The sequence below is a fragment of the Uranotaenia lowii genome, chromosome 3, assembly GCF_029784155.1.
Source record: "Uranotaenia lowii strain MFRU-FL chromosome 3, ASM2978415v1, whole genome shotgun sequence".
In the NCBI taxonomy this organism is placed as follows: domain Eukaryota; kingdom Metazoa; phylum Arthropoda; class Insecta; order Diptera; family Culicidae; genus Uranotaenia; species Uranotaenia lowii.
In genome coordinates this window covers 65,253,956-65,280,311 of record NC_073693.1, presented here as the reverse complement: position 1 = coordinate 65,280,311, position 26,356 = coordinate 65,253,956, and the positions used below count along the sequence as shown (strand labels likewise).

The 26,356-nt window shown below is 35.2% G+C and overlaps 1 protein-coding gene across 1 annotated transcript in view; it reads left to right on the top strand.

Annotated features, from left to right (window-relative positions):
- The first annotated feature begins 1,647 nt into the window (after positions 1-1,647).
- The window catches only part of LOC129750901 (breast cancer anti-estrogen resistance protein 1), a 366,374-nt gene continuing 341,665 nt past the window's right edge, over positions 1,648-26,356 (top strand). The window contains exon 1 of the mRNA XM_055746072.1: positions 1,648-2,720. Coding sequence (XP_055602047.1) covers positions 2,427-2,720 — 294 coding nt within the window. The 5' untranslated portion in view covers positions 1,648-2,426. The remainder of the gene's footprint in view (positions 2,721-26,356) is intronic.

Below are 26,356 nucleotides of genomic sequence, written 5' to 3'. Positions count from 1 at the left end.
AAATCAACTTCGGGGAATAGTGGGTAAACACAGCCATAGCTCCAACAGCCTTCATTTTATTCCTCGAAAAAAACCACATATGATGAGTCATATTTTTTTCAAAATTTTCAAGTCCGTACATGCTTTTTCTGAACTATATTAAAAATGTTGGGAAATTGAGGGTAAAACGGCCATAACTCCATATTACGATGCGTGAAATGGCTCAAACAGCTTTTATTTGATTCTTCGAAAAAAATCACACAAGATAGATCTATTCTCGTTCAAATTTATTTAATCCAAATCAGTGTTTTTCTGGATTGTAAACAAAATATAGAAGAATAAGAAAGCCACTGTATTTCCGTTCGTAAGCTCGTTTGGCGTTTGAAACTAAATATGTCCAATCGATTTTCCGGGCATTTTTATTAGGAAATGTATATTTTCATAGATTTGATTAATGTAGAACGGAAGATATTGAATTTCTTCGCGGTTTATATACTTTTTTCTCCATTGTGGAATGTTTTTCTGAAAAATGCCCAAAGCGTTGAGAAATTTTTTATTTTAGTTTGTGTTGTTTTAAAACAACACTGTTCATTGAAAGGTTAAGTGGTAACTATGATGATTCGACAACATTTATCACGAGATACAGTAGAACCTTGGTCGGCTCCTTTCGATAGAACGTTAGCTTCCAAAGCCAATCAAAACTTTATGTTCATGGTTTTGGAGAAGAATCTTTAAAAAAAATTTAGATACAATATGTTTATCTATTTTTATGATTTGTTAGCGCATCACGAATAAAATGGATGAGTAGAATCAATGAAGATTTTATTAAATTTCTTATTTTACCAAAGAAATATAATGGATACCACCCTTGGTCAATCGAATGAATAAAAATACACACATACATCCATAGGAAAATTTTCCAGTACCCGACTATGAGATGCTGCCGGTTTTACAATAATGAACGACGAAAGGGATATCGATGAGGAAACTACGCAAAAGCTTTACACCTTTTTGTAGCCTTGCAGCCCCCGTAGGCATCTGCCTAATCGTTTTATGAGCCTCTTCGTGTGTCGGACATTTGATCCCCCCGGTTCCACACCGTTAGCCAAAGCAGAAAGCCACTCAACTCGACAACAATAATGTTGAATGAAAAAGCTCCGAAGGTGCGCATGTCGTCATGACCGACCGGCAAGCGATGCATTTTCCACCCATCGCAACCCCCCTTTAGTTCGATCGGTTTTTCTAACGGGCAGCTTCCGGGAAAAAGCTCTCCGTGCTTCGTTGCTCTTCGAGCAACAGGGTGTTCTATGTTCTCGCTCTCGTGTTGTGCAGTCGTTGTCAAGGATCTGTGCTCTTGTTGCTCCGGGTAACCGGCGAAATGTATTCCGGAGCGAGAGTGAGGGATCCTATTGTTGTTTTGTTCCCCAGAAACTCCCGAAGCGCGCCTTTCTTCTGTGTAGGGATACGTTCAGTCAATGGAGGAGCCGCTTTATTTGGGCGTAGACGCCAACAATAGGGGAGCCATGATACCGGTATTTTGGTGACATAGAGACTTGGGAGAAGAGATCTTGGGGATTGCAACCGGCATTGAGTGGGTGGTGTGGTTTGGTGCAGGACTTTTTGTTTGCCGATAGGGATGCGTTCCGTGGTGAGTGTTTTTCTGCTGAGTGGCGGCGCTAGCGAGAAATGGCTTGGAATTTAGGCGGTAGCATCGATTTCGCAGAAAACGGTGCGAATCTCGGTCAAGAACTTGAGTGCGGCACCATTTTCGGGTGGAGTGACCTCTTAAGAAAAGTGTTTCGCCCCGTGAGTTTGGGGGTTAAGTGTTGTTAGTGAGATGATGTTTTGAGGATTCGCCAATGGGAGGGGTGGTGTTCTTTTGTGTTCTCGTTAGCAGTCAATTGTAGAAGGATGCTGGATCCGGCTCGAAGAGAGAGTGTATCGAAGAGAGTAACATCTGCAACGGTTCGTTCGAGTTCTCGGTTTCGGAAGTGCATCCGCTGTTCAGTGAGGCAGTAGTATCGAATTTTCCACCGCCATGAATTCGTGGGTGTTTTGTAGTGACAAATCTGATTAGCGATTCAGCCCGTGAAATCAATTCTAACCGGAAACCTTAGTTGCATAAGTAACATGTGGTAGAAATCTGTAGCCAGAAACTCGCGCTCGTTAGTATCGATTGCGGTAGGGTAGTTATTCGGAAACCCCGGAAAAGTATTTTCCTTTCTCTCATTGCTAGAATAGCTTATTACGGTTTCCTCTTTATCCTAATTCAAATTATGTAATCAGCTGTTGCCAAAAGTGTTCCAAGACCAGTTCCCAACCCAGTTTTCAGAAAACAGATAAAAATTGTCAAAAGAAAATCTTTTCTTTCAAGTGCGCGGCATAGTGCCATTTCGTGTGAGTACAAATTAATTGCAATTGCAAAAAAGCACCAGGAAATAAACATAATGGGATCATCACGTCCCTCGCTGGATTTTCTCCTGGAGATGAGCGAGCCGGAGTCACGTTCCGGTTCGCCGGCCGGTCCTGAAGGAGATCCATTACCGGAAGATGAAGAACATGGACCAGCAGAGCAAGATGAGGCTGACGACGATGAAGATGATGATGATGAAGAAACGGAAGCAGAAGCTGATGCTCAGAAGGAGCCAAAAGATGGTGCTGAGAGCGCGGAAACAGGACAATCGAAACAACGTTCTGCAGCCACGGTTTCCACTAAGAAACGGACTTCCAAGAAGAAAAAGGTACGTGAAAGTTTTTCATAAATTTATGTACCAGCTCCATTACGGGACTTTCGGTTCTCTCGTGGAACCAAATGGCCGTGGGAATGGGAAATCGTTCGTTCGTCCTTATGAATGCAGCCAGCCATTCGGAATATAACGGAACATAAGCTTGCTTCTAGTTATGAATTGTGAAAATGTGATGGGATATTGGGACGAGCGTACGAGAATTCAGGGGCAGCCATCGCTCGGGGATATGCTTTGTGCCATTGGGATAGCTAGAATGATAACATCATTTGTGTTAGGGTGGGTGAGAAATTTTTGGCACTATCTTCTGAAAATTTTAAACAAGTTTGATTCATAGTTAATTCTGATAGCAGTAAATGGGAAATTATTTTGAAAAACAAAACAATGCTAGACCATCTCTAAAAAAATGGAAAGAGTTTTTATTAATAATTTTCCATCTACTCCATGCCATTTAAAAAGGTGACCGTCTGAAAATTGGACTTTTAGCATAAACCAAGTTTGAATTATATTTAAAAAAATCATAAAATATTAGTGATACTGGAAAATTTATTAGCCCACAATCAGCGTTTTCTTTAAAATTCGTCTTTTTAAACGACTTGGAATAATCTCTAGAGTGTCAATACATTTGGATGCTTGACGGTTTGTAACTCCAGACCTGTCCAAAAAAATCTTCTGGAAGCTCTAAGGAATTTACGAATTTTAGTTAACTCTGCATCATTACTTTTTTTATAAACGCTATCTTAAAACCCAAGCAAAAAAAACTTCCTTATGAAATCAGCACCCAAAGAAGAAGTTTCGAGAATTCCAATGCAGCTTGGAGCTTATATTAAGCCTAAAATGAGATAGTAAACGTGCATTGCAGCAAAGATTACATGACTGGATGTCTCTAAATTTGATAACTTCGGTCGTTTACAATGGTGTTGTGAATCGCAAATCCAGCAGCATAGTGAACAAATTTCGTATAAAATATCGTCTGAAATCAATTTCCATCGGAAATGATACATAGAAGTGTTTGTAAATTTTGAAATGATTTTTCTCCCGGCGAGACAAAAACCTCTCTTGTTATTTAACCAATTTGTACCAAGTTTATAGTTTTGAAAGCCTCGTAACGTAACTGAAATTTAGGGTGTCTCATTTTGTCTTAGCATGATTTAAAATTAACAGTATTAACACAATCTAAGGGAAAAAGTCTTATTTTACAGTGAATCAATAAAAAACAAAGCACAAACTGATTTGCGAAGATTTTGAGCACTTTTGCGAAGTTTTCTATAGAATCGGCAGGCTTCACATGTTCTCTCATATATGATTTGGTAACCCAAGTAACACAGATCAAGCTAACTAGCATTTCGATGTTTTATTATGGTTTTATGATGGCTTTTTTTGTGCAGCTCGTTTTATGATGGTTTTTATTATGGTCATGCAAAATGCTTATATACTTGAATCGACCATCTGTTTTCAGATAGTTTTGAAAACGCTCATAAATCTTCCATTAAACATACTGTTTTAGTTATTTAGAAAGAGTAAGGAATGCTATGTTTAAACTATTATAAAACACAAACTTAGAAGTTTGCTCCAGTTCTGTGTTGATTTTGAGTTTAAATAATAAAAAAATTTAAAAATCTATGAAAATTTCGAATTACCGGAAGTGGAATGAATAACTCTACAATATGAGTATTGAGTGAAAGGGTTCAAATAAGAGGAACAAAATTTGTTGCTTGACGCCATCATTAATACAAGATGGCGGCTTCCGCTTTTATTTTCAAAGCTGTAAATAACTGAAAATATCATGAAACCTTCTTAATATTGTTATTAGGTGAAAGTAATAAACGAGTAGAAGTCGAATTTCGTTGTCCGTCGCCATCTTAAATTCCAAGATGGCGGCTACCACTCAACTTGAAAATACTGTAAATGACTGAAAATCGTCTCAAACCCTTACAATATGGGTATTAGTTGAAAGAGATGAACCAGTAAAAGTCGAAATTCGATATTTGACGCCATCCAAACTGAAGATGGCGGTTTCCGCTGAATTTTAAAATGTTGTATATGACTTATAATCGTATGAAACCCCAACAATATTGGTATTGGGTGAAAGGGCTAAACAAGTAGTAGTCGATTTTCTCTTTTTGCTTTACTCTGAAATGCTGTAAGTGACTCAAAATCGCACAAAACAACCACAATATAGACCCCGATCGTTTTGGCAACATTCGATTTTGGCAACATCCGATTTTGGCACATGTCCCAAATCAAACAAATAACAGAAACAACATTACCTTATAGTTTTCGCTATAATAGGACCAATACAATTTAGAATATTAGCATGATAGACATAATACAATGACATAAATAGCAAATATGACAAAAACAAAAACTATCGACAAAACACGAAAAGTGCTAAATGCATCAAAAACATGATAAAAAATGTAATACTAAGTAAAAACAAAGTTGGGAAAAAAATCGTTCGATTTTGAAAACACAAAATGTTCGAGCGGGTTGCCGACAACAATGACGATCTGGTTCTTCTTGTTTATCCTTTTCAACAAATACCAATATTGTAAAGCTTTCGTGCGGTTTTTAGTCATTTGCAGAATTTTAAAGCTCAGTGGAAGCCGCCATCTTGGATTTCAAGATAACGTCTGATAGCGAAATTTGTATTCTACTCGTTGATCCTTTTCAACTTATACCCATATTGTGGGAGTTTCATGCGATTTTCAGTGATTAACAGCATTTGAAAGTTCAATGCAAGCCGCCATCTTGGATTTCAAGTTGACGTCCGATAGCGAAATTTGACTTCTTCTAGTTTAGCTCTTTCACGAAATACCAATATTGTGAGCCTTTCATGCGATTCTCAGTGACTAACAGCATTTCAAAGTTCAGCGGAAGACGCCATCTTGGATTTCAATATGGCGTCGAAAAGAAAAAAAATCGGCTTCTTCTAGTTGAGCCCTTTCAACCAATACACATAAAGTGGTTGTTTAATGCGACTTTTTGTCATTTACAGCATTAAAAGTTCAGCGGATGCCGCCATCTTGGATTTCAAGATGGCGTCTCATAGCGAAATTAGACTTCTACTCGTTTAGCCCTTTCACCCAATACCAATATTGATGGGGTTTCATGCGATTTTAAGTCATTTACAACATTTGAAGATCAGCGGAAGCCGCCATCTTGGATTTCAAGATGGCGTCAGACAACAAAATTTGACTTCAACTCATGATTTATTTCACGGGTGATTAACAACCAATCCGTTTTTATTTAAAATGTCTGTCCTCATTTACTGTACTAAGGATTAACAACTCAGAAATGAGGAACTCATCCTAAGCGTGTAATTGGTTGGCTTGCGAGGGAAACGTCAAATCGTAGCCATGTTGGTTGCAAAATCGAAGGGCTCAAAATGACGCCATGTTGATGGATCCACAATGCAAGCATTGGAAAATATTTTTTCAGGCCTATTTTCCATCAATTCCATCATGATTGACCATCAGATTTGACGACGTGCATTTATTTTAAGATACTATTTCATACCCATTTTACCTAAAATCTTGACTGGCAGTACAAAAAAGAGGCTCATAATATGGTTAAAACATTGGTATTTTGGCTATTAATTTTACCAGATCATATCTCAATAATGCAATCATCATTCATCAATCATTATGGTTGCTGGAAAAAATAAAAATAAAACTCCGAGAACTCACAGAATCGAAAAAACATAAATTCCTTACATGTAATAATAGCTTTTTAAAAGCTTTGGTTACCGACATTGATGACCAACAATGATATGTCATAATGACGTTTCTAGGGTAGGGCCAAATAGCCTAATTATGGCTTTATTAGACTCCAGGAGATGTTATAGAATGCGCTTTAGCTTTTTATGAAGATTAATGCTATAGTCCAAACGAAATTTTGCTGACCATAATAAAGCTAAAATTGTTACTTGGGAAAGGCCTTAAAAGTCTCAATTGGTCTCGCCTGAGGACAATTTGGCGGATTCATCTGCTTCGGTACAATCTGGGTTTTGTTGGATTAGTACTAAGCGATCGAGTCTTTTGAGTAGTGAACTGATACCAAATCCGCCCTAAACAGTACTTTCGGACGTAAATTCATTGTGTCGGTGGTCACGAACGGCTCGGAAAGCATGTCACACTCTTCTTCTGCATCTTATGTCTTTAGTCCCAATCTTACCTTGATACGATTGACAGTTCTGAGAGGGGGCCGTTTTTGGCCACAGCCTGAACAGAAGCAGTTTGCCAGTAAGAAAACTCCTCAGTTCGCATGACTTTCCGGTCCAAAGTTTTGTCCACCGGCCTCGGTGTCCGCCCAGATTTGTTTTTGTCCACGAAGCTTCTTTCCTCTCATACTTTCGAATCGAATTACAGTTTTAGTGATCATAGTTTCAAAAAATCAAAAAATATATCCTTGTGCGCAACATATAGCTTCAAACTTCAGTTTTCTTAGCCACTAATTAAAATTATTTTTGAGCATTTGGTAGTTGGTCTACAATCTTTTTTCCCAAGCATGTTTTTCGAATTTATATTTCTTACACTTTGAATAACATTAAAATGTTGTCGCTGAATATTGTCTGAGAAACATGACGAGGTTTCAAAACTTAAAATTGAATGAAGCCCGAAAAATGCCAAGAGGAGTTCATTTTACTAATCATAAAATTAGAAATTTCTTATGAATTTTTGATGAACAACTAAAATAATTCAAGAGTAACCAAAGTCTAACAATCCCGACTCAAAAACCTCGGAATCTCATTCCAATACCACAATTCTACAACAGTTTTTCAAAAAATTTCTCACTTTTTTATAGTAATTGAATCGCAAATACTAAAACCCAATAAAGTTTGACTAAGCTTACCAGATTGTCCGGTTTTTGACCAAATTTTCTTACTCTTTTAGAAAAATCGAACGAACATTTAAATTTAGTACATAGTATTATAATAAACAATAAACATAAAAAAATTTAAAAAAAAATTTCCATGTCATTTTTTTTAATTAAATGCAATGGAACTTTGCTTGCATATTGGTCGGATTTTTAGCATTATTTGGAAAATTTTGAAACAAAATGCCCTAATTTGGTATGGTTTTAGGATAAAAATATGTAGCAAGTATCCAGTTTATTGTTCTTGATTTCCAATTTGGATCATCATTGGAATAGTATCCTGCTTCAAACCTTGGTATTGCATTTCCATCTAAAATGTTATGAATTTTCCATATTCGGTACACATAATTCCGGAATATGAATAGAAAAAACATAAAATTTAAATTATTTTTAAGATTTGGATCCTAAATTTAATCCTAAACTCCAGAGTTGAAACATAAGAAAATTTCATGAGTCACGAATTGAAAAATGTTTCATCATCAATTTCATCATTCACAATTTTATTTAAAATTGTGAATTCAATAACGAATGAATAATTTGGAAAAATAATTATATTGAAGACCATAAATTCGGAATCAAATGAAAGATTTCTGGTTAAAGGTTTTGCTACAAATTTCGCTATTTGCTTTCAAATTCATAGGATTTCTGATCTGAAATTTAGATTCAGGTTTTAAATTTGGGTTCAAAATGCAGAATTCAGACTTGGACTGAAATCCTAGGTTTTAATTCAGATTTTTCTCAAATTTAAGTTATATAATCTATATTAAAATATCATTAGGGATTCAAATTGAAGGAGATCACAGTTCATAACTTTGATTATTGATTCGAAACTAAAAAAATTTGAATTCAACAAAGTCAGTTAAAAAAAAACAAAACTTATTGAAAATTTCATACAAAAGAAGATTTGGATTCATTTCAAATAGCTCGTTTTTTGAAAAATATAGAATTTTATTTTGAAAATTTTCACTACACAATTTAAATTTTGTAATATAAAATAATAAATGATAAGTTTTGAACTTGTTTTTTATCTTCAGGTCAAAATTCAGCTAGAAAATTGGAAACAAATTTTTTAACATTATTTTCATATATTGTAGATTTTTAAAAATCAAAGGTTCTATCAAAAATTTTAAATTTTAATTGAGTTTACAAGAGTAGAAAATAAGCCATATTTGAACCGTAGAACCTATTTTTTAATTTTATATTTGAATATTTGATACATTTTCACCAATGCTCAAAATGGTTTTGCTTGTGGTTCGAAAGAATTTGCTTGCTAGTGTAAGTGAGTAGAAAAAGTTTTTTTTTCTAAATGAAGCTTTCAAAATCCTTTTTTTTTGTCAACATCGTTGTGCCACTCGCGATTTTTATCAACGATGCAGTTGGCGCACCGGACATAAGCTAGGAGGCAACTGATTTACGAACTGGGCTATATCACAAGTCCCCATATTTTGTAAAGCTTCATGGACCTAGGACTTATTTTCAAAAATAAACAACTTTTAATGCAAGCTTACTTTAACCTGAATAAATTTAACTTAATACACATAAATTTTTCACATGTGTATGCATTGTCCAAGCAAATTCATTGATAAAAATGACAAAAATGACAAAAATGACAAAAATGACAAAAATGACAAAAATGACAAAAATGACAAAAATGACAAAAATGACAAAAATGACAAAAATGACAAAAATGACAAAAATGACAAAAATGACAAAAATGACAAAAATGACAAAAATGACAAAAATGACCAAAATGACAAAAATGACAAAAATGACAAAAATGACAAAAATGACAAAAATGACAAAAATGACAAAACATGACAAGTATTATAAAAATTATAATAGATTAAGATTTTTAATTTTTGTTTAATATTATTTGATTGAAGCTTTGATTGAAATATTTGAGTATTTTAGACACAAATTAGAAAAAAGCGGTAAAGTTATGTTGAATGGAAAAAGTGCAAATCATATCGGTTTTTGATTGACAGCACGAACTACAGCATGTTAAATGAATGAATCTCAGCCGTTGAAAATTCAAGATATCACAGAATATTTGTTCTTTGTCAGAACAACAATTTCACCAGTTCCAGAAAGATGAAATTGGTTTCCATTGAAACGATCGAATTTACATATTTCCAATTGTTGATTGACAATCAATAGGTAGCGGCTCAGCTCAGTTCGATTGAAGGCAGGCTTTTAATATATTTTACCTGTCGGAGTGGCGTTCTCGATTTCCGAGAAATGTTGGTTATTTTTGCTGCGCCACATTCAACAACGGAAGCCACAGGTGAACGGCAGCATTTTTAGTACCTGCCTACCTAATGCATTCTTCCTTCGCCAGAGGAACACAATCGAAGAATTCCTTTGAACTTTTGATCTTTTCAATTCGAGCTTCGAGCTGAGCCTATGAATACCAACCACATTTTCAATTTCTCTGTCTCCATTTATTTATGCTTGGTTTTTTTTTCTTCCTAAACCGATGACGACCATTTGACAGCTCGTGTGTCATGATGTGTCGTTTTTGTTGTTAGAATGTTATACGGCTGTCAGTAAAGCGAAAGGCGTGCTACTAAATTGAAAAGAATTTCCGATACGTATTAATTGGAAAACGGGTTCAATCGGACGTATTCTTTCTCGATTTATTGATAGAAGTCGGTAAGCCTAAATGATACGTTCATCAAAAAATCAATAATAATGCATACTGAAATAAAGTTGAAGAAAAATTAAAATATATCGCTTTTAAGATATCTATTTTTGAAACGCCTTCAGTCCTACATACTTAAAAATTCTATAGAAAAATTTTTTTTTTCAAAAGGTCTGACTTGACAATTATGGAAAGTACTTCGGTTTTTTCGACGTCTGAAAGCTAGAAACCAGTATTTAAGTGTTTCCCGAATAACTCTTCCCAGAAGTAGAAACATAACCCAAACAAATATCCATCAAACCCACTTTCTGTTGGGAGTTAGTATGTTGTAGTTAAGTCTATGCTGCAATGCTTGTTAATTTGTTTATTCTATCCTATATGTTTAAGCCATGGGTGTTATTTGTAGCATAGATAAACAAAGTAGGTACCTACAGTATATTAGCCGTAAAAGATGTGCAGATGTACATGAACCAGATGAACCGGAACGGAAAGGAAAATCTTAAAAGGGATCTGGTCGTTGTTGCCGGTTTCAAGGGCTCTGCTAGGTGTCGAATGGCATATTTATTGCTTCGGTGAAAGTTTACGAATATGACACCTCCTCTTCTTGCCTGCGATAAGTGCAGAGTTGTGTCGGCATTGGAAAGTGGAAATTTTATGATTTACTGTGGCTTAAAAGGATTCAAATATTTTCGGCTTTTGAAGAACCATTGCAGCGTGACACTGTTTCCTAACGGATTTGCTAAAGTAAAAATTTTGAATGTTTGAATGTTCTAAGCTCGGAGTTTCTATTGAAACTGAAAGTTTTCTGTGTAGATAAATTGGTTTTGGAATTCTTCAATCGGCATTCTTCAATGTGTGAATTGCTTGCTATTATCTAATTACAAACCAAGAATTTGAACTTGAAATCTCTTAAATGTTTCATATTAATATTTCTTCATTAGTTACGAACACTCACACCCAAGGATCTCAATGAAACTTTAAGTTTTCTCGTAGAGAATTCCACTAACTTAGCACTAAAGGGTGATACGGTCAAAATTTGGTCAAGGAAAAACGCGTGTAAATCGGTGAAACGTTTATTTAAAAAATTGAAATTAATTTTTTTTTCAAGTTTAATTTATATAAAATTCAGGAAAAATATTCAGTTAGGCTTCCGCTTTTCCAAATCCGAATTGCCGGGCTTTACGCTTAACCCCTGCTATCAGATTTTGTACAGCCATCTTGTCCACCTTCTTCGCCGCAGAAAGCTAGTTTGCCTTGAACCGCTGCTCGTCCTTAGCAGTTTTTTTTGGTCTTCTTTAGGTTCCGCTTGACAATAGCCCAGTATTTCTCAATTGGGCGGAGCTCTGGCGTGTTGGGAGGGTTCTTGTCCTTAGGAACCACCTGCACGTTGTTGGCGGCGTACCACTGCATGGCCTTTTTACCGTAATGGCAAGATGCCAAATCCGGCCAAAACAGTACGGAACAACCGTGTTTCTTCAGGAAAGGCAGCAGACGTTTATTCAAACACTCTTTCACGCAAATTTCTTAGTTGACAGTCCCGGAAGCTATGAAAATGCTGCTTATCAATCCTCAGGTACAGATGGCTTGCCAAACCAGATATTTCTTCGCGAACTTTGACAGTTTCATGTGCTTGAAAATATCTGCTACCTTTCCTGCTTGTAGTCGGCTTTGTCGTAGGTTTCGTCGTCCATTACCACGCAGTCAAACTTCGTCAGCATCGTCGTGTACAGCCTCCGGGATCGCGTTTTGGCCATCGTATTTTGTTTATCATCGCGATTTGGAGTCACTACCTTCTTGTAAGTCGATAGTCTGGCTCGTTTTTTGGCTCGATGCACGGTTGTAGACGATACACGATACACCCAGCTTATTTGCGGCATCTCGGAGAGAGAGGTTAGGGTTTCGCTTGAAACTACCGGTAACTCTCTTTGTCGTCTCAGCGGCTTCTGGTTTTCGATTTCCTCCCGATCCAGACTTTCTGGATGTTGACAAGCGTTCCTCAAACACTTTAATTACACTTGTAACAGTTGATTTGGCAACTTTTAGCGATTTTGCCAGCTTTGCGTGCGAGTAGCTCGAATTTTCACGATGCTCTAGCAAAATTTTGATACGCTGCTCTTCTTCCTTGGAAGGCATTTTGAAAACTGAAGAGTGAATTCCAAAATCAAAATAGGAGCAACATTCTACACACACACACACCTTCAAAATGAGGGGTGTTCAGGTTTTTTAAATGCAAAATTGAAAGAAATATGTCTAGTTGATATAGACCAAATTTTGATCGTATCACCTGTTAACGCGTAAATTCAAGCCACGCTAAGGCGTGAGCCACTATGAAGAGTATCTTTAGCACCAACTGATGTGTGCTCTCAGTTTACACACAGCTGATAAAAAACCCGATCAGCTGACGACCAATCAGTCTTAAGCAACCATAGAAGCAATCGGACATAGCTCCCTCCAGCAAATAAAGTTTAAGTCAAAACGTTTAAGTTCCGTTGTTTGAGTTTAGCAATAAAATGACCAATCATTGAAGACATAATTGAAGTGTTATTCTAAGTCAATCCGTGCTTCTCAGTTCGATCCGAAAGTGCAAAATTAAGTTGCTTCAAATCTCAACATCACCCTTTAAAGCTACGATAGAAAAGTTTTGTTAGAAAAACTTTCTCTTTCTACTTTTCACGGGCAATTAAGGCTATGGAAGCGGAAATGGCGAAAACTGGTGTTTATTGCGACTTTGTACAGATATTTTAATTGGCCGTTTAAATGGATGCCTGACCTGACTTCAAATTGGTAGTAGTAGTAGTGGTAGGAATAAATACTTAAAAAATCATTGATTTGAATTTAAGTCAAGCCAAAGCCAAAGGGTTTCAAGTATAAAAAAGCTGTTTCCGAGAAACAGCTCATCTAAGTTTTCGTTTTTTTCGTTTTCCATACATTTTTCTCTCCGTTCGATCAAAATAGATAAAATTCTAAAAACCTGAAATTCACACCTGATAAATATCAAGAATTGAAGAATTGTTATATACCGTAAAACGAGGTAAGATTGATCACTTTTTCAATATTTTTTTATTATTTTTCTGTTAAGGGGAGTGTTGCATGTGTCATATTTTTAAAACCACTACTGGATGAATGTAAAAAATGGATGCAGAAATTTATTAGACTACTTTAAATTTGATTTTAAAATCGATTTCCTCTTTGTTTCATATTTGGTGCTTTGGGGTTACATGGATTAGGGGTTAGGCGTTTAACCCCCCCAATGAAGATTTTTTCCAAGTAAATTTTTCATATCAAAAAATGATTTCAATTTAGTAACCATAAACTTCTTGATCCCAAAAAGTGTTCAAAAATAAGTGTAAACGAACATGCCAGAAAATTGGCTCGCCTCTGGTGGAATTTAGTCTTTTATCACTTTAGGCCAAGAACATAAAATTTTACAACACGTTATGACTTTAACGAATTGAAACTTATTTTTTATTGTAAGTTTAGAATTGCAATTCAATAAGCCTTTTGTATGGAAACTCAAATCTCGACTAACAAAAACCATACCTTAATACTAAACATACCGGCACTCTGTATATACCTATTTATACCGCCGGAGGTCAAATGACCCCTAACATCTTTTCCGCTAAAACACTCGTTTCTCAACCGATTTTTACAAAGTTTGCCAAAAAAAATTATATTAGGAGTTGTAGTCATTTCAGGTTCAAAAAATGTCATTTGACCCCCTCAGGGAAGAATAATGCTAAGAATGGGGTTTAATGAAGAAATGTAACCAAATAGGTTCAAAATTTGAATCCAACAATTTAAACTTCAAAATTTCTGCATCGAATATTAATTTTTTACATCAACAAGTTGGAAGCCATGTGCCAGGTGTTCAATGCTTACAATAATCAATAGAATTAGCAAAAAAAATCAAAAAACCTTATATCTATTTCTTTATTTCTTATCTTTTTGAATATAAATAAATGGTGTAGGTCAGGCATGTCAAACTGGGGGTATGCGGGCCGCATGCGGCCCTCGGCCTTGGGCAATGCGGCCCGCGTAGCCCCGTCTTAAATTTTCATGAAATTCCCTACTACACAGAAGTACGCTGGCTTTCCTGCCACAAAATATAAAAAAGATTTTTTTTGCTACGAGAGGAAATAATATTATTTTTGGAAATGAAAGGTGAACCTGTTGAACATTTTCAAACAGACGGCTGGGTTCAGGATTTAGCATTTGCGGTTGATCTCACTGGCCACCTGCAAGATTTTAACTTAAAGCTTCAAGGAAAAGAAAAAAAATATCATAACTGCTTGTGATGATGTAAAAAACTTTCAAGTGAATTACGGTTATGGATCAACCAAATTTCCAAAAAAAAACCTTGTGCACTTCTCTACGTATCAAGAACTGAAAAGATCAAATGAGCCTCATTTAATGAGGCATCATTTGGTAAATACGTACTTCACTTAGAATCATTACTAGATGCATTCAAAAGCCGTTTTCGTGACTTTAATTCATACGAGAAAGAATTTTCATTGTTTGTATCTCCATTTTCGTTTGCTCCTAAAAATGCTGCTGATATTTTGCAACTAGAGTTGATAGAGCTGCAGTGCGATTCTTTATTAAAAGCGAAATACATTTAAGTGGTTGTACCAAAATTTTGCAGCTATTTACCTGAACGCTACGTTGAATTACGGAAATTTTTTGCCACATCTCTTGCTATGTTTGCAAGTAGCTATCTATGTGAGCAGTTTTTTTCCACAATGAAAGCTACAAAAACTCCTCATCGTTCGAGATTATCTGATAAAAATTAATCATCAATAATGAAAGTTTCAATGACAAATAAACTTCAACCTGATATCAGGACAATAGATATAATGCATTATAATATAAGAATGTTAATTATTAAAAGTTTACATAAAAATTTTACGCAAAATTTCATTCCAAGTTAATTTATAATTATATTCAATTTTATTGTATCTAATCTCCGCAAAACTAATATGTTATGTTTTCTAACTGATTTTGGCTGCGGCCCTCTACGTCATAGAAAATTTTTAATGCGGCCCGCACACTTAAACGAGTTTGACAAGCCTGGTGTAGGTCATTTCAAATTTAATGCGAATATGAAATATTCTTCAAGAAACCAATTTAAGCTCCAATTAGTTTTTTTTCTTGTTCTTATTAATGCTCAACTTCACATTCAAAAGGATTTTGATAAATTACACAAGCCCAAAAAATTAACATTTTTCTAAAATCCGAAGAATTCAGCTTTTATTTTTCGAATAACTTGAAAAAAGGTAAAGAATTATTAGAGAAATTTATGCATTCTGCAACCAATTATTGACTTTCCTCAAGACCTCAAGTACTTTTAACATCTGCGAAAAAAAAAATATAAAAAATTCTATTTATTTGCTTTACACCATTTGGTAAAATACGAGAATTTAAACGATTTTTCAACTAGTATTTAACCATATTGAATTCAAATATTTTTTAAAGCAAAAATGCAGTATGTAACAAAATTGCCAAATGAAATAAAACCTTTTTTTTTTTAATTTTTTCAGTTATGCCAGTATAACTAGTGATGATATATGTTTTCAAATTTTCAAATACTGTAGAATTTAACTCCTTAGATAATTTTTATTATCTTCATCAGAATATTATTCCTTAGTTAAATGAAGTATAATAAAAAAATCATTATCGGTTTTTTATTTCATGTAGATTTGTAAGTTCATCAGTTTCAAATATGATTGATTTCACTGAAAACTTAACTCGTTTTCATTTTCAAAATCATACACATCATATCAACAAAACTAGAGGTGATCTAGAGGCTTAATCTGACAAACGATTTGATTCCTAGGCGCAGGAATCTACCAAATCATTTATAAAATTAGGCACCAAAATGCTGTTCCTTGAGTTACAAATTAAATTCTATAAATAAGTTTTTTTAATAATCAATAAATTTTCTTCTCAAATGTTAAAATATATTTTCATCTTCATATTTTGTTTCAAATTTCAAATAAATTTATCATATTTCATTGAACCATTTTTTTTAGTTTAGCCGCATTTTTAGTCCAACTTTTTAATTTTTGAAAAATATTTTTAAACAGTTTTTCTTTGGTTTCCAATCCTGAATTTTCATGTTTTGAAAAATTAATCTAATCTAATAATTAAGTCTATAAATCTAAGTATTTGATTAAAAAAAAACTTTTTTTTACATTTTGTCCTTTGCAGGACCCATTATTCTAGCTTCCAGCGACAAAATATTCAGAGCCTCAAATTTTAGACTACAAAGCCTGCGCTCGGAAATTAAAAACGTTTCACTTATTTTTTAAAATTTTAATCATCTTTCTTTAATCGTTCATATTTTTTTTATTGATCTATTGAAAGTTTTAAAAAATGATTCGAAGTAGGAACTGTACAGTTAAATTTCATTGGGCAGCGTTAAATTAATTAGTATATGCTTCATGCTTCCAATATTTACAACAAAACAGAGAATTCGTTTTTATTTTTTTCAGTTCGTTATTGATCATTCAATAAATCATCTATATCCAAACTGTACATTTTGAGTTTAAGCTTTAATTTTTTTTAAACCCTTCAATTAAAAATGAAAAAAATAATTTAAATTGAGATGATCATTAGTCAACAATCAATCGCATTAATTGTAAACATTGATTCTGATTGATCAGTATCAGTAAAACTTATAACACATTTTTCGAATATGTGTGATGGCCGTACATGAGTAAGAAAAAGGTTTTAGGAATCAATTTACTTATTTGTAGTGCATTTTTATTTTGTTATTACTTTTAGTTAAATTTATATTTCGAAATGTTCAATAATGTGAAAATGTCATTGAGTTGTCGATTCTCTAACTGGATTGAACTTTCAAGTCGTCATTTGGATTCAAAATTTTTTTTAAAACATATCTCAACGTTACAACTGCGTGGCAATACATCTGATTTAATGTGTTTTTATTTGTGCAAGGTTTTCAAGAATATGATAGTTTAAAGATTATAAAAAAAATGTATGTGATCATTTTATAGGATTTTCATTAAATATATTGGAGAATTCATCCCATCATGCAATTTAAAAAAAAAATAAGGGAGAATCGAACCCTAGCTACATTCTCATTTCGACTAGCCAGACGGATACAATATATCAAAGAAATGCGAAAATGCCACCTGTACCTGTGGCTTGAAAAGCAGCATTTTCATAGCTTCCGGGACTGTCAACCAAGAAATTTACGTGAAAGAGTGTTTGAATAAACGTCTACTGCCTTTCCTGAAGAAACACGGTTGTTCCGTACTGTTTTGGCCGGATTTGGCATCTTGCCATCGCGGTAAAAAGGCCATGGAGTGGTACGCCGCCAACAACGTGCAGGTGGTTCCCAAGGACAAGAACCCTCCCAACACGCCAGAGCTCCGCCCAATTGAGCAATACTGGGCTATTTTCAAGCGGAACCTAAAGAAGACCAAAAAACCTGCTAAGGACGAGCAACAGTTTAAAGCAAACTGGCTTTCTGCGGCGAAGAAGGTGGACAGGGTGGCTGCACAAAATCTGATGGCAGGGGTTAAGCGTAAGGCCCGGCAATTCGGATTTGGAAAAGGGGAAGCCTAACTGAATTTTTTTCCTGAATTTTATACTAATTAAACTTGAAAAAGAAATTTAATTTGATTTTTTAAATAAACGATTTCACCGATTTACACGCGTTTTCCCTTGACCAAATTTTGACCGTTTCACCCTTTATTAGATAACAAATCCCAGAATAAAAATGAAGTGGGATTCGGACCCAACCCAACATTCTTATTTCGAATTGCTCGTCCGATAACTTAACCAGTGTACCAACCGAGGTAGTTAGCAAATGGATGGAAGTTTATTGTAATAGTCCTTCTGCCACGCCAGCAAAACAACGCACTGTGTAGGCCGTCTGCCGTTTGGCAGGAGATTTTTTCATCCTCCTTTGTCTTTGATAGGAATGAGATGGGAATAGAAAACGATAAACTGTTTTGTATTGTCAGTTAACATACACATGCACAGCTGCTTTCTGCCGGACATCTTAGCCGATTGTTGTTTGCCAGGGGTGAGAATCAAAGAAATGGTTTTTTTTTCTAATTCCTATTTACGTATTCACTTGCTGACTGATTGTTTCCATCCTGCTTTGTCTTCTGATGGGATATGGGATATGTTTTGATTGGTTTCTTTCAGACATATCCCAAGTAACCAAAAGTTCCATAAAACAGGCTCTTAGAAGCTTTCTCAGCTTTGTTTAACGAATGAATAGCATTCTACTCAGTCTTAAATTTAAGTTCTTATCGATACTTTCAAAGTCCATAATAGAAGCTGAGTAGAAGGCTATTCAGCCTCCACACGAGACCTCGAAAAATAAAAATTAATGAAAAAAGATTCATAATTTTCCTTGCTTTGGATTGTTATACCTATTTATTCTAATTTAATATTGCTTCAACTGTGAATGAGTTTTATACTTACTTGAAAAATGGGCATGCTTGAAGATTTGTATCTGAACCAAAGAGGTGAGAACTGAACACGCTACCTCTGTAGCATGGCTAATTCTTAGATTGCTGTTATTTTAAACATCAATATAAATGAAACTTAAAATTATCGCTTTTTCAAAGCAGGCGATATTAAAAAATGTAAACATTCGTATCCATTCACCAAAGGATGTAATTTGTAAAACAAACTAGGAGGAATCAAAATTAATCGTGAGTAGTTTTATTTTTTAATTTTTTTTTTTCTAACTATCTATTTCCAATTTTAGTTAAAAAATGGAGAGCGCTTTCATGTGATTGCTCATCAAGGTTTTTCCCAATCATGACAATCAAGATTTGCGGAACTGTTTCAAATACAGAAAAGGAATAGAGAGAATAGAGAGAAAGAATAGAAAATTTGAGTCAAGTTCATCCTTTTGAAGAACATATTGCTAACAGCTGCGAATAGCTACCGTCGATACTAGCCGGTAATAAATTTGCTCTAGGTGCTGGAGGTTTAACAGCTTCAGCTGTAATAATAACTTCGCAATCAAAAAATAAAGGAAATCGTATTGTAAACGAGGAGATGTGTTTTTTTTTTCAATTTGTTAGATATGAATATTGTGAAAATAAAATAAAAGTGAAATATATGTTAGATTTAAGCCATCTATCCATTTTGATTACAACAGTGGATTTATTTGAAGGTTTAATTCGTTGTTCGTATTTTCGTAGTTCTGATATTTTGTTATTCACTCTTGGGCAAAATCTCAACGCTAACGTTTGCATTGAAGCTCTATAGAAGTTCCTCATGGAACCAAAAAGTTCGTATCAAGTTCTGCATGGAACCAAAAAGTTCGTAAGAAGTACTGTATGGAACCAAAAAATTCTTTGAAAGTTCGTAACGAAGCCAAATTGAATCCTGGATTTTTTAAGGTACTTGCAACGCACAAAAACGTTCTATGCTACTTGTTTAGACTTTTTATGTTCGTTCAGAATCCCAAAACAAGCACTTATTTTCATTTCTCTCGAGTACCTTTTATCCAGCCAAATGTGAACTTTTGATGCACAGAATTAAGTATCTATGCGACTTTTGGTTACTTGGGATGCAATGCGGTTGCGCTGGGATAAAAATGCCAGCTTTGAGAAAGCTTGTTAGTGCCGGCCTGGCAAAGAATCTTATGCCGATAATTCCACCTCTACGTAAGATTGGAGAAGAGTCTGATTTGTGGGTGTATGGATTCATTATACAATGCATGTGCTTCCAACATCTTTTCGTTTTTTTGAGAGACCAAATCGTTCAAGATTGGCATTATTTTAATCATCTTGTGAGTGTCCTTTCATTTTCACAATCTTTTTTTTTTGTGATGGTCCCACAGGCCCAATTGGGTCCTTCCTCCACCCCATACGCTTCTTTAGAAATGGGAGGGACAGTTTATCCTATGGATTATTTTGTTTGCATTATTTTACCTAATTCTGTACGACTTGTTTGTCTAACTCCCGCGTATGTCCATCACCGTACAATTTTATACCTGGTATTTCGCCAGATCTTCATCACAAGCATATGATCCTTTTTAGGATTAGTCATTCGTTCAAATTGTCTGTTTAACGTGTTGTATTGTCAGTTTCTTGAAAATGTTTATGTTTGAACTGTCTTTGATATTCTGCGGCAGGCTGTTAAACATTTTTAGACCGTTGTAGAAAACTGATCGTTTTGTCATTTCCTTTCTCATAATCGGTAATCTGAAATCGTGGGCTCTTCTCGTATTGTAGTTATGTACATCGTTGTCGTACTGCAGACCGTCCATTAAGTAAGCCGGTATCATTCTGTTCTTCATTTTATATATAAAAAGCAAACTGTTATACGCAATTCTCTGTTTCACTGACAACCATTGAAGTATGTCGAGCATCAATGTACTTGGTGTGTATCGATTACATCGTATCACTACTCGAATGATCTTATTTTGAATTCTTTGTAGGCGCTTTGTTTGTGTGTCAGATGCATGCAGTAAAATTGAAGCGCAATAGTCGAAGTGTGGCATGATAACAGATTTAACGTAAATTATTTTCGACCAGAAAGTCATATATCTACTTACTCTACAAAGTACACCATATTTCACGGCAATCTTTTTGATTGTGTAGTCTATGTGAGCTGTAAAATTCAATTTTTCATCGACTTGTACTCCTAGGTATTTTACTTGACGAACCCTTTCGATCTCACAACCATCGATTAATAACTTAGAGCTTACTCCTATTTTGCGATTTCCAATAATCATCCAGTTGGTTTTATCAAGATTTAGACATAATTTTCTGTGTTTCAAAAAATCTGCAATATTTTTCAAATCAGCATTTGGTTTTTGTAGAACGAGTTCTAGGTCATTTCCACTCCAATAGGAGACGGAATCATCTGCAAAAAGCTTGAGACGGCCGTGATTTAAGCACATTTTCATGTCATTGATGTACAATATAAATAACAAGGGACCCAATACACTGCCTTGGGGAACTCCAAGGTTATTTTCTCTGTATCGCGAGTAAGATGAACCATATTTTGTTCATTGCATTCTATTCTCCAAATAATTTTTGAACCAGCTTAGAACCGTACCATTCATGCCAATTTTTACCAACACTTCTAACAGCAGTAACCGATCAATAGTTTCGAATGCTCTCTTGAAGTCTAGAAACACAGCCACTATGTAGTTTCCGTTTTCAATGTTAATCTTCCAATTTCGAAGTATTAAGTTAACAGCAGATTCAGTTGAATGCTGCTTCCTGAATCCAACAAAAGTAATAAACAAATAAAAGTAGGGGAATATTTGGTACAAAAGCCATGTCTTCATTTTGCTTCGAGTTGAAAATACCAACCGCCTTCATTTGACTTCTCGTAAAAAATCTCGAAAGATTTATAACGTTTTGTGTTTCCTTCAATTTCTGATAAAAATTTATATTAGCTCTACTGAATCCGGATTGTGGTGATAGTAGGGTAGGGGTGGTAAAATGGACACCCTAAACTTACTTAACTTAATGATCCCGCGCCGATCCTCCGGTGCATAGGGCCGTGGTAAAAGACCTCCACTGTTGACGATCCGGAGCCAGCGTCTTCACCTGGTCCCAGTCAAGATTCTCGTCGACAGTTCGGATTTCAGCGGCTAGGCTTCGCCGCCACGAGTTTCTGGGCCTGCCTCTTCTTCGATGACCTTCTGGATTCCAGTCAAGCGCCTCTCTGCAAATCTCGTTTTCATCTTTTCGCAGCGTGTGCCCAATCCATCTCCACTTACGTTCCCGAATCTCGATTTCTAGCGCCATTTGATGACACCGGCGATGTAGTTCCTCATTCGAGATCCAGTTGCCAGGCCACCAAGCGCGGATGATATTCCGCAGGCAGCGGTTTACAAATACTTGCAGTTTTCGTGTCGTCACCGCATATGTGCACCAAGTTTCGCACCCGTACAGCAATACGGATTTGACGTTTGAGTTGAAGATTCGGATTTTCGTTCGTAGAGAGATCTGGCGTGACCGCCAGATGTTTCGGAGACTCGCAAACGCAAATCGGGCCTTTCTTATCCGGGTTTCGATGTCTTTTCTGGTACCACCATCAGGCGTTATCTGGCTACCAAGATACTGGAAGCACTCCACTTTCTCAACTTGTTGCCCAGCTACCATGAAACTGGAGGGATTTCCTGTGTTGATCTCCATCGACTTGGTCTTTCCGACATTGACTTTGAGACCTGCTGCCTTGGAACTTTCGGTGAGGTCGTCGAGTTTGCTCTGCATGTCTTGTTGTGTTTGGGCGAGCAAAACAATATCGTCAGCCAGGTCAAGGTCGTTCAGTTGCTCCATTGTTAAAGGATTCCACGGCAATCCTCGGTTCGGTGCACAGTCGATTGATCCAGTCAGAATCTCATCCATTACGATGAGGAAAAGTAGCGGTGATAAGATATATCCTTGTCTCACTCCAGCAGTTACCGGGATTGGATCGGACAAGACACCATCGTGCAAGACCTTGCACGAAAATGCCTCGTATTGTGCTTCGATGAGATGGACTAGTTTCTCTGGGACCCTTCGTCGCCTTAGAGCCGCCCAGATGTTTTCATGATTAAGTCGGTCGAATGCTTTTTCGAAATCAACGAACACCAGCAGAAGAGAGTCCTGGAATTCGTTGATTTGTTCCAGTATGATTCGTAGCGTTGTGATGTGGTCCACACATGATCGTCCGGATGTGCCATATGCCGAATTTGAGCAGAATCGGACAACAGGAAGGGGTTGCACTGAATCTCAAGTATGAAAGGGATTCTGAGACATAGTGTTCTAAAGAAGCATAAAAAACTGGTTTTTCATCATACATTTTTGTCTTTACCAATCGATTGCTTGATTATAAAGGTTTTATTAAAATTTTAACTAAGTCTAACATTTCACTTGAAGACTGCAACTCGATTGGACTTAAAACGAAAAAGTTATGGCTGTTTCAAGATTGTATTTTTGTGGCAAATTGTCGTTTAACACAAAATGAGTACTTTTTACTCATTGCGTTTTACAGGACAATTTGTAACCAAAATACAATCATTGAACAGCCATAACTTTTTTGTTTTAAGTCCAATCGAGTTGCAGTCCTCAGGTGAAATGTTAGTCTTAGTTTAAATTTTAATAAAACTTACATAATCAAGCAATCGAATGGTAAAGACAAAAATGTATGATGAAAAACCAGTTTTTTATGCTTCTTTAGAACACTATGTCTCAGAATCCCTTTCACACTTGAGATTCAGTGCAACCCCTTCCTGTTGTCCGATTCTGCTCAAATTCGGCATATGGCCTTCTGATGACTCCTTTAAACCATCAAAGTCTTTTTTTGCAAGTATTTTGATTTTAAAGTAGGTATTTATTAAGACAAATTTGATAAATTAAATAAAAAATATCCTAAATTGTGATTTTTGTTAAGCATTAAATCGTGAATAGCTGTTCACACGTTGATACAAACCACATGTTTTGTACAGCAAAGTTTAAGTGCACAAAAATCCGCATCTTTTGATGGCATTCGTATCAAAAATATTCTACGCTTGGTACACATTTTGGTCAGTTGAATTCTAAATTTTTGGATCAAAAAATTTTTTTTCTTGAAAATAGCTTGCTAGTTTTACATTTTGATGCAAATTTGGTTCATTTTGTATTTTTTACGAGTAGTTTTTAACTCAAACAAAATTAAAAAAATATAAAATATATAAACTTTATGAAAATTTTTGGACCCAGAATTTATTTAAAATCAAATCTTTTGAAAGTGGACTTTTTTTAAAGATCGCGCTTGCGGAACCTCTAAACATGATTTTTTTTAGTCGGCCCCATACAAAAGTTTGTTCTGCACATCATAATCTACCATTTGGAGGGTGAGCCCCCAGATTCCCAGAAGTAATGCAACTTTGGGACACCCTAGTGTCCATTTTACCACTCCTGTCCATTTTACCCACACTTCCCCTACATGTCGAAATATCTTCTTATTTTCTAATTTGAAAAATAGGCAACATATTTCCGATGAGAATGGAATGCTTTATCTGAAACCAATTTTAATGATTATCTAGACCTGTTCACATAAAAAGCACAGCATTTACAGTCAGATTTTGTCCCACTAGAGGCATAGGTATTTCATTTATTTACTATATTACTTTTGCATCATTAAGCAGTATTTAAAACATTTTTTTTTAAATTGAGCTAAGAAAAACTCACGAAAGTTGGTTACTTTCAAGATCAGTCTCCCGAAGGCATAAACCCTCCTCACTTTTTATTCATGTTTTTTTTCTTCAAATTATTTTGTTTGCATAGAAAAGTAAAGTTTAACAATATTTCTTTTCTTCACTTTTCATAAGATTAGTTTTTGGATGGTGGTTAGCGGCATATAGCGGTTGTGGAGAATGGCGGCGTTGGTGGTTGTGCCGGAGAAAGCTGGCGAAGAAGGCGAGAAAAAAAAATGTTTGGTGCAATCAGTGGCAGTAATATTTCAAGTGAGGAACTTGAAATTTTTGAGTCTTAGTGAGATTCCTCTCTGTTGAGGAGGCTTACTTTGTAACGATATATTTGTTAGATATTAACCCTACGTTGAAACTAAAATCTCGAAACAAAAAAAAAAAATTATGATATGGACTAAATATCAATTTCAGTTTATAAACTTTCTAGATTCGAACTTTTTTTTTATTTTACTATTCCATTTCATAATAGAGTTTTGGTTTTACACCAGACTGACGTAATACGCTAATTTAGTAGTCATTCACTAAAATGGCAAAATGGGCACTAAGCCATTACATTAAACTTCCATTCTTATTCATATTTTATTTTAGATCTCTCAAGATGGTAACAAACATTTTATAGAACAAACTTCTTCCTTCAAGTTCTACTCTCACTGTTAACCCTCCACTGTCTTCAGAGCTCATTTTCCAACCTGATTGACCACTTAGAAGGTTCAATTTCCATTAAAGCGTCAAGGAAAATGGGCTTCAGCTCCAGCATGTGAAGAGATGCATGCATACGGGCAACACCCAGATGATAGTAATTTACCGCCTTTAATATCGGCTAATTATTCCCAATTAGGTCGTTTCCTCAATTAAGGGGCCGTTCACTAATTACGTAAGCACGAATTCGGAAATTTTCAACCCTCCCTCCCCCCCTGGTAAGACAAAGTAAGATTTTTAGAAACCCCCCCTCCCCCCCTAGTAAGATCTTACGTTTTAATTCTATGAGAAATTGATACTTTTTCTTCAAAACCAGCTTGAAAATATTAAAAATGTGTCATACATGCTTCAAAGCAGAGCACTTTTTAAGTAAAACTTAATAACTGCATTTGAAAAGCATAATTTTTACAAAACAACAGATGGTATCTTAAACGATTATAGAAAAGATTAAGTTTTAAGGACATAGCATGTTCGGGGTTACGATAATCTTCATTAAACTCCCACAATCCCCATAAACAATATAAAATTTGAATTCCGATTTAAAAACAAGGGAGAGATCAGGCTAGCACAAGCTACAATAAAGAATGTTTTGTTTTTCAACTGAAATCATAAAAATCTAAACAAAATATTATTCTATGCTACTAGAATTGGTGTTTAACGACAATTACGTTGTTAATTAACCTTAAAGCTGAGATTCACTTGTGCTATAAAGCGATAAAGTTTTACGATTTTTTTTGGTAAATGGTTTGTAAAATTTAGAGTTTGTAGTGGCTTGGTTGGTATCACTGAAAAAAGTGTCTAGAAATTTTTTATCTAAAAGCCCCAATATCGATTTTTAAAGACTTCTACTTGATGAAGTCATTTTCGAAATAAAATGTTTTCAAATCGTGGTGTCAGAACGCACCATTTCCCTTTTTGTTTCTATAAATTTCTCAATTAAAAAGATTGTTATGAAGAAAAGCGAATAGCGACGATTCAGTGTTTCTGGTGACATGTTGGTTTGAATTGGTTCTCTATTAATTTTTATAGAACCAGCAACTTTATTTTATTAATTAAGATTAATAACATAACATAAAAAATTACCGAAAAATAGGTAGTGAGAAATAAAAATAAAACGTGAGTAATATGGTTTCGTATGGCTGTGACGAATTATCAATGTAACATTTCTTACGTAAGATTTTTGGAAACCCCCCCTACCCCCCTAGTAAGAGATCGTAAGCAAATGTG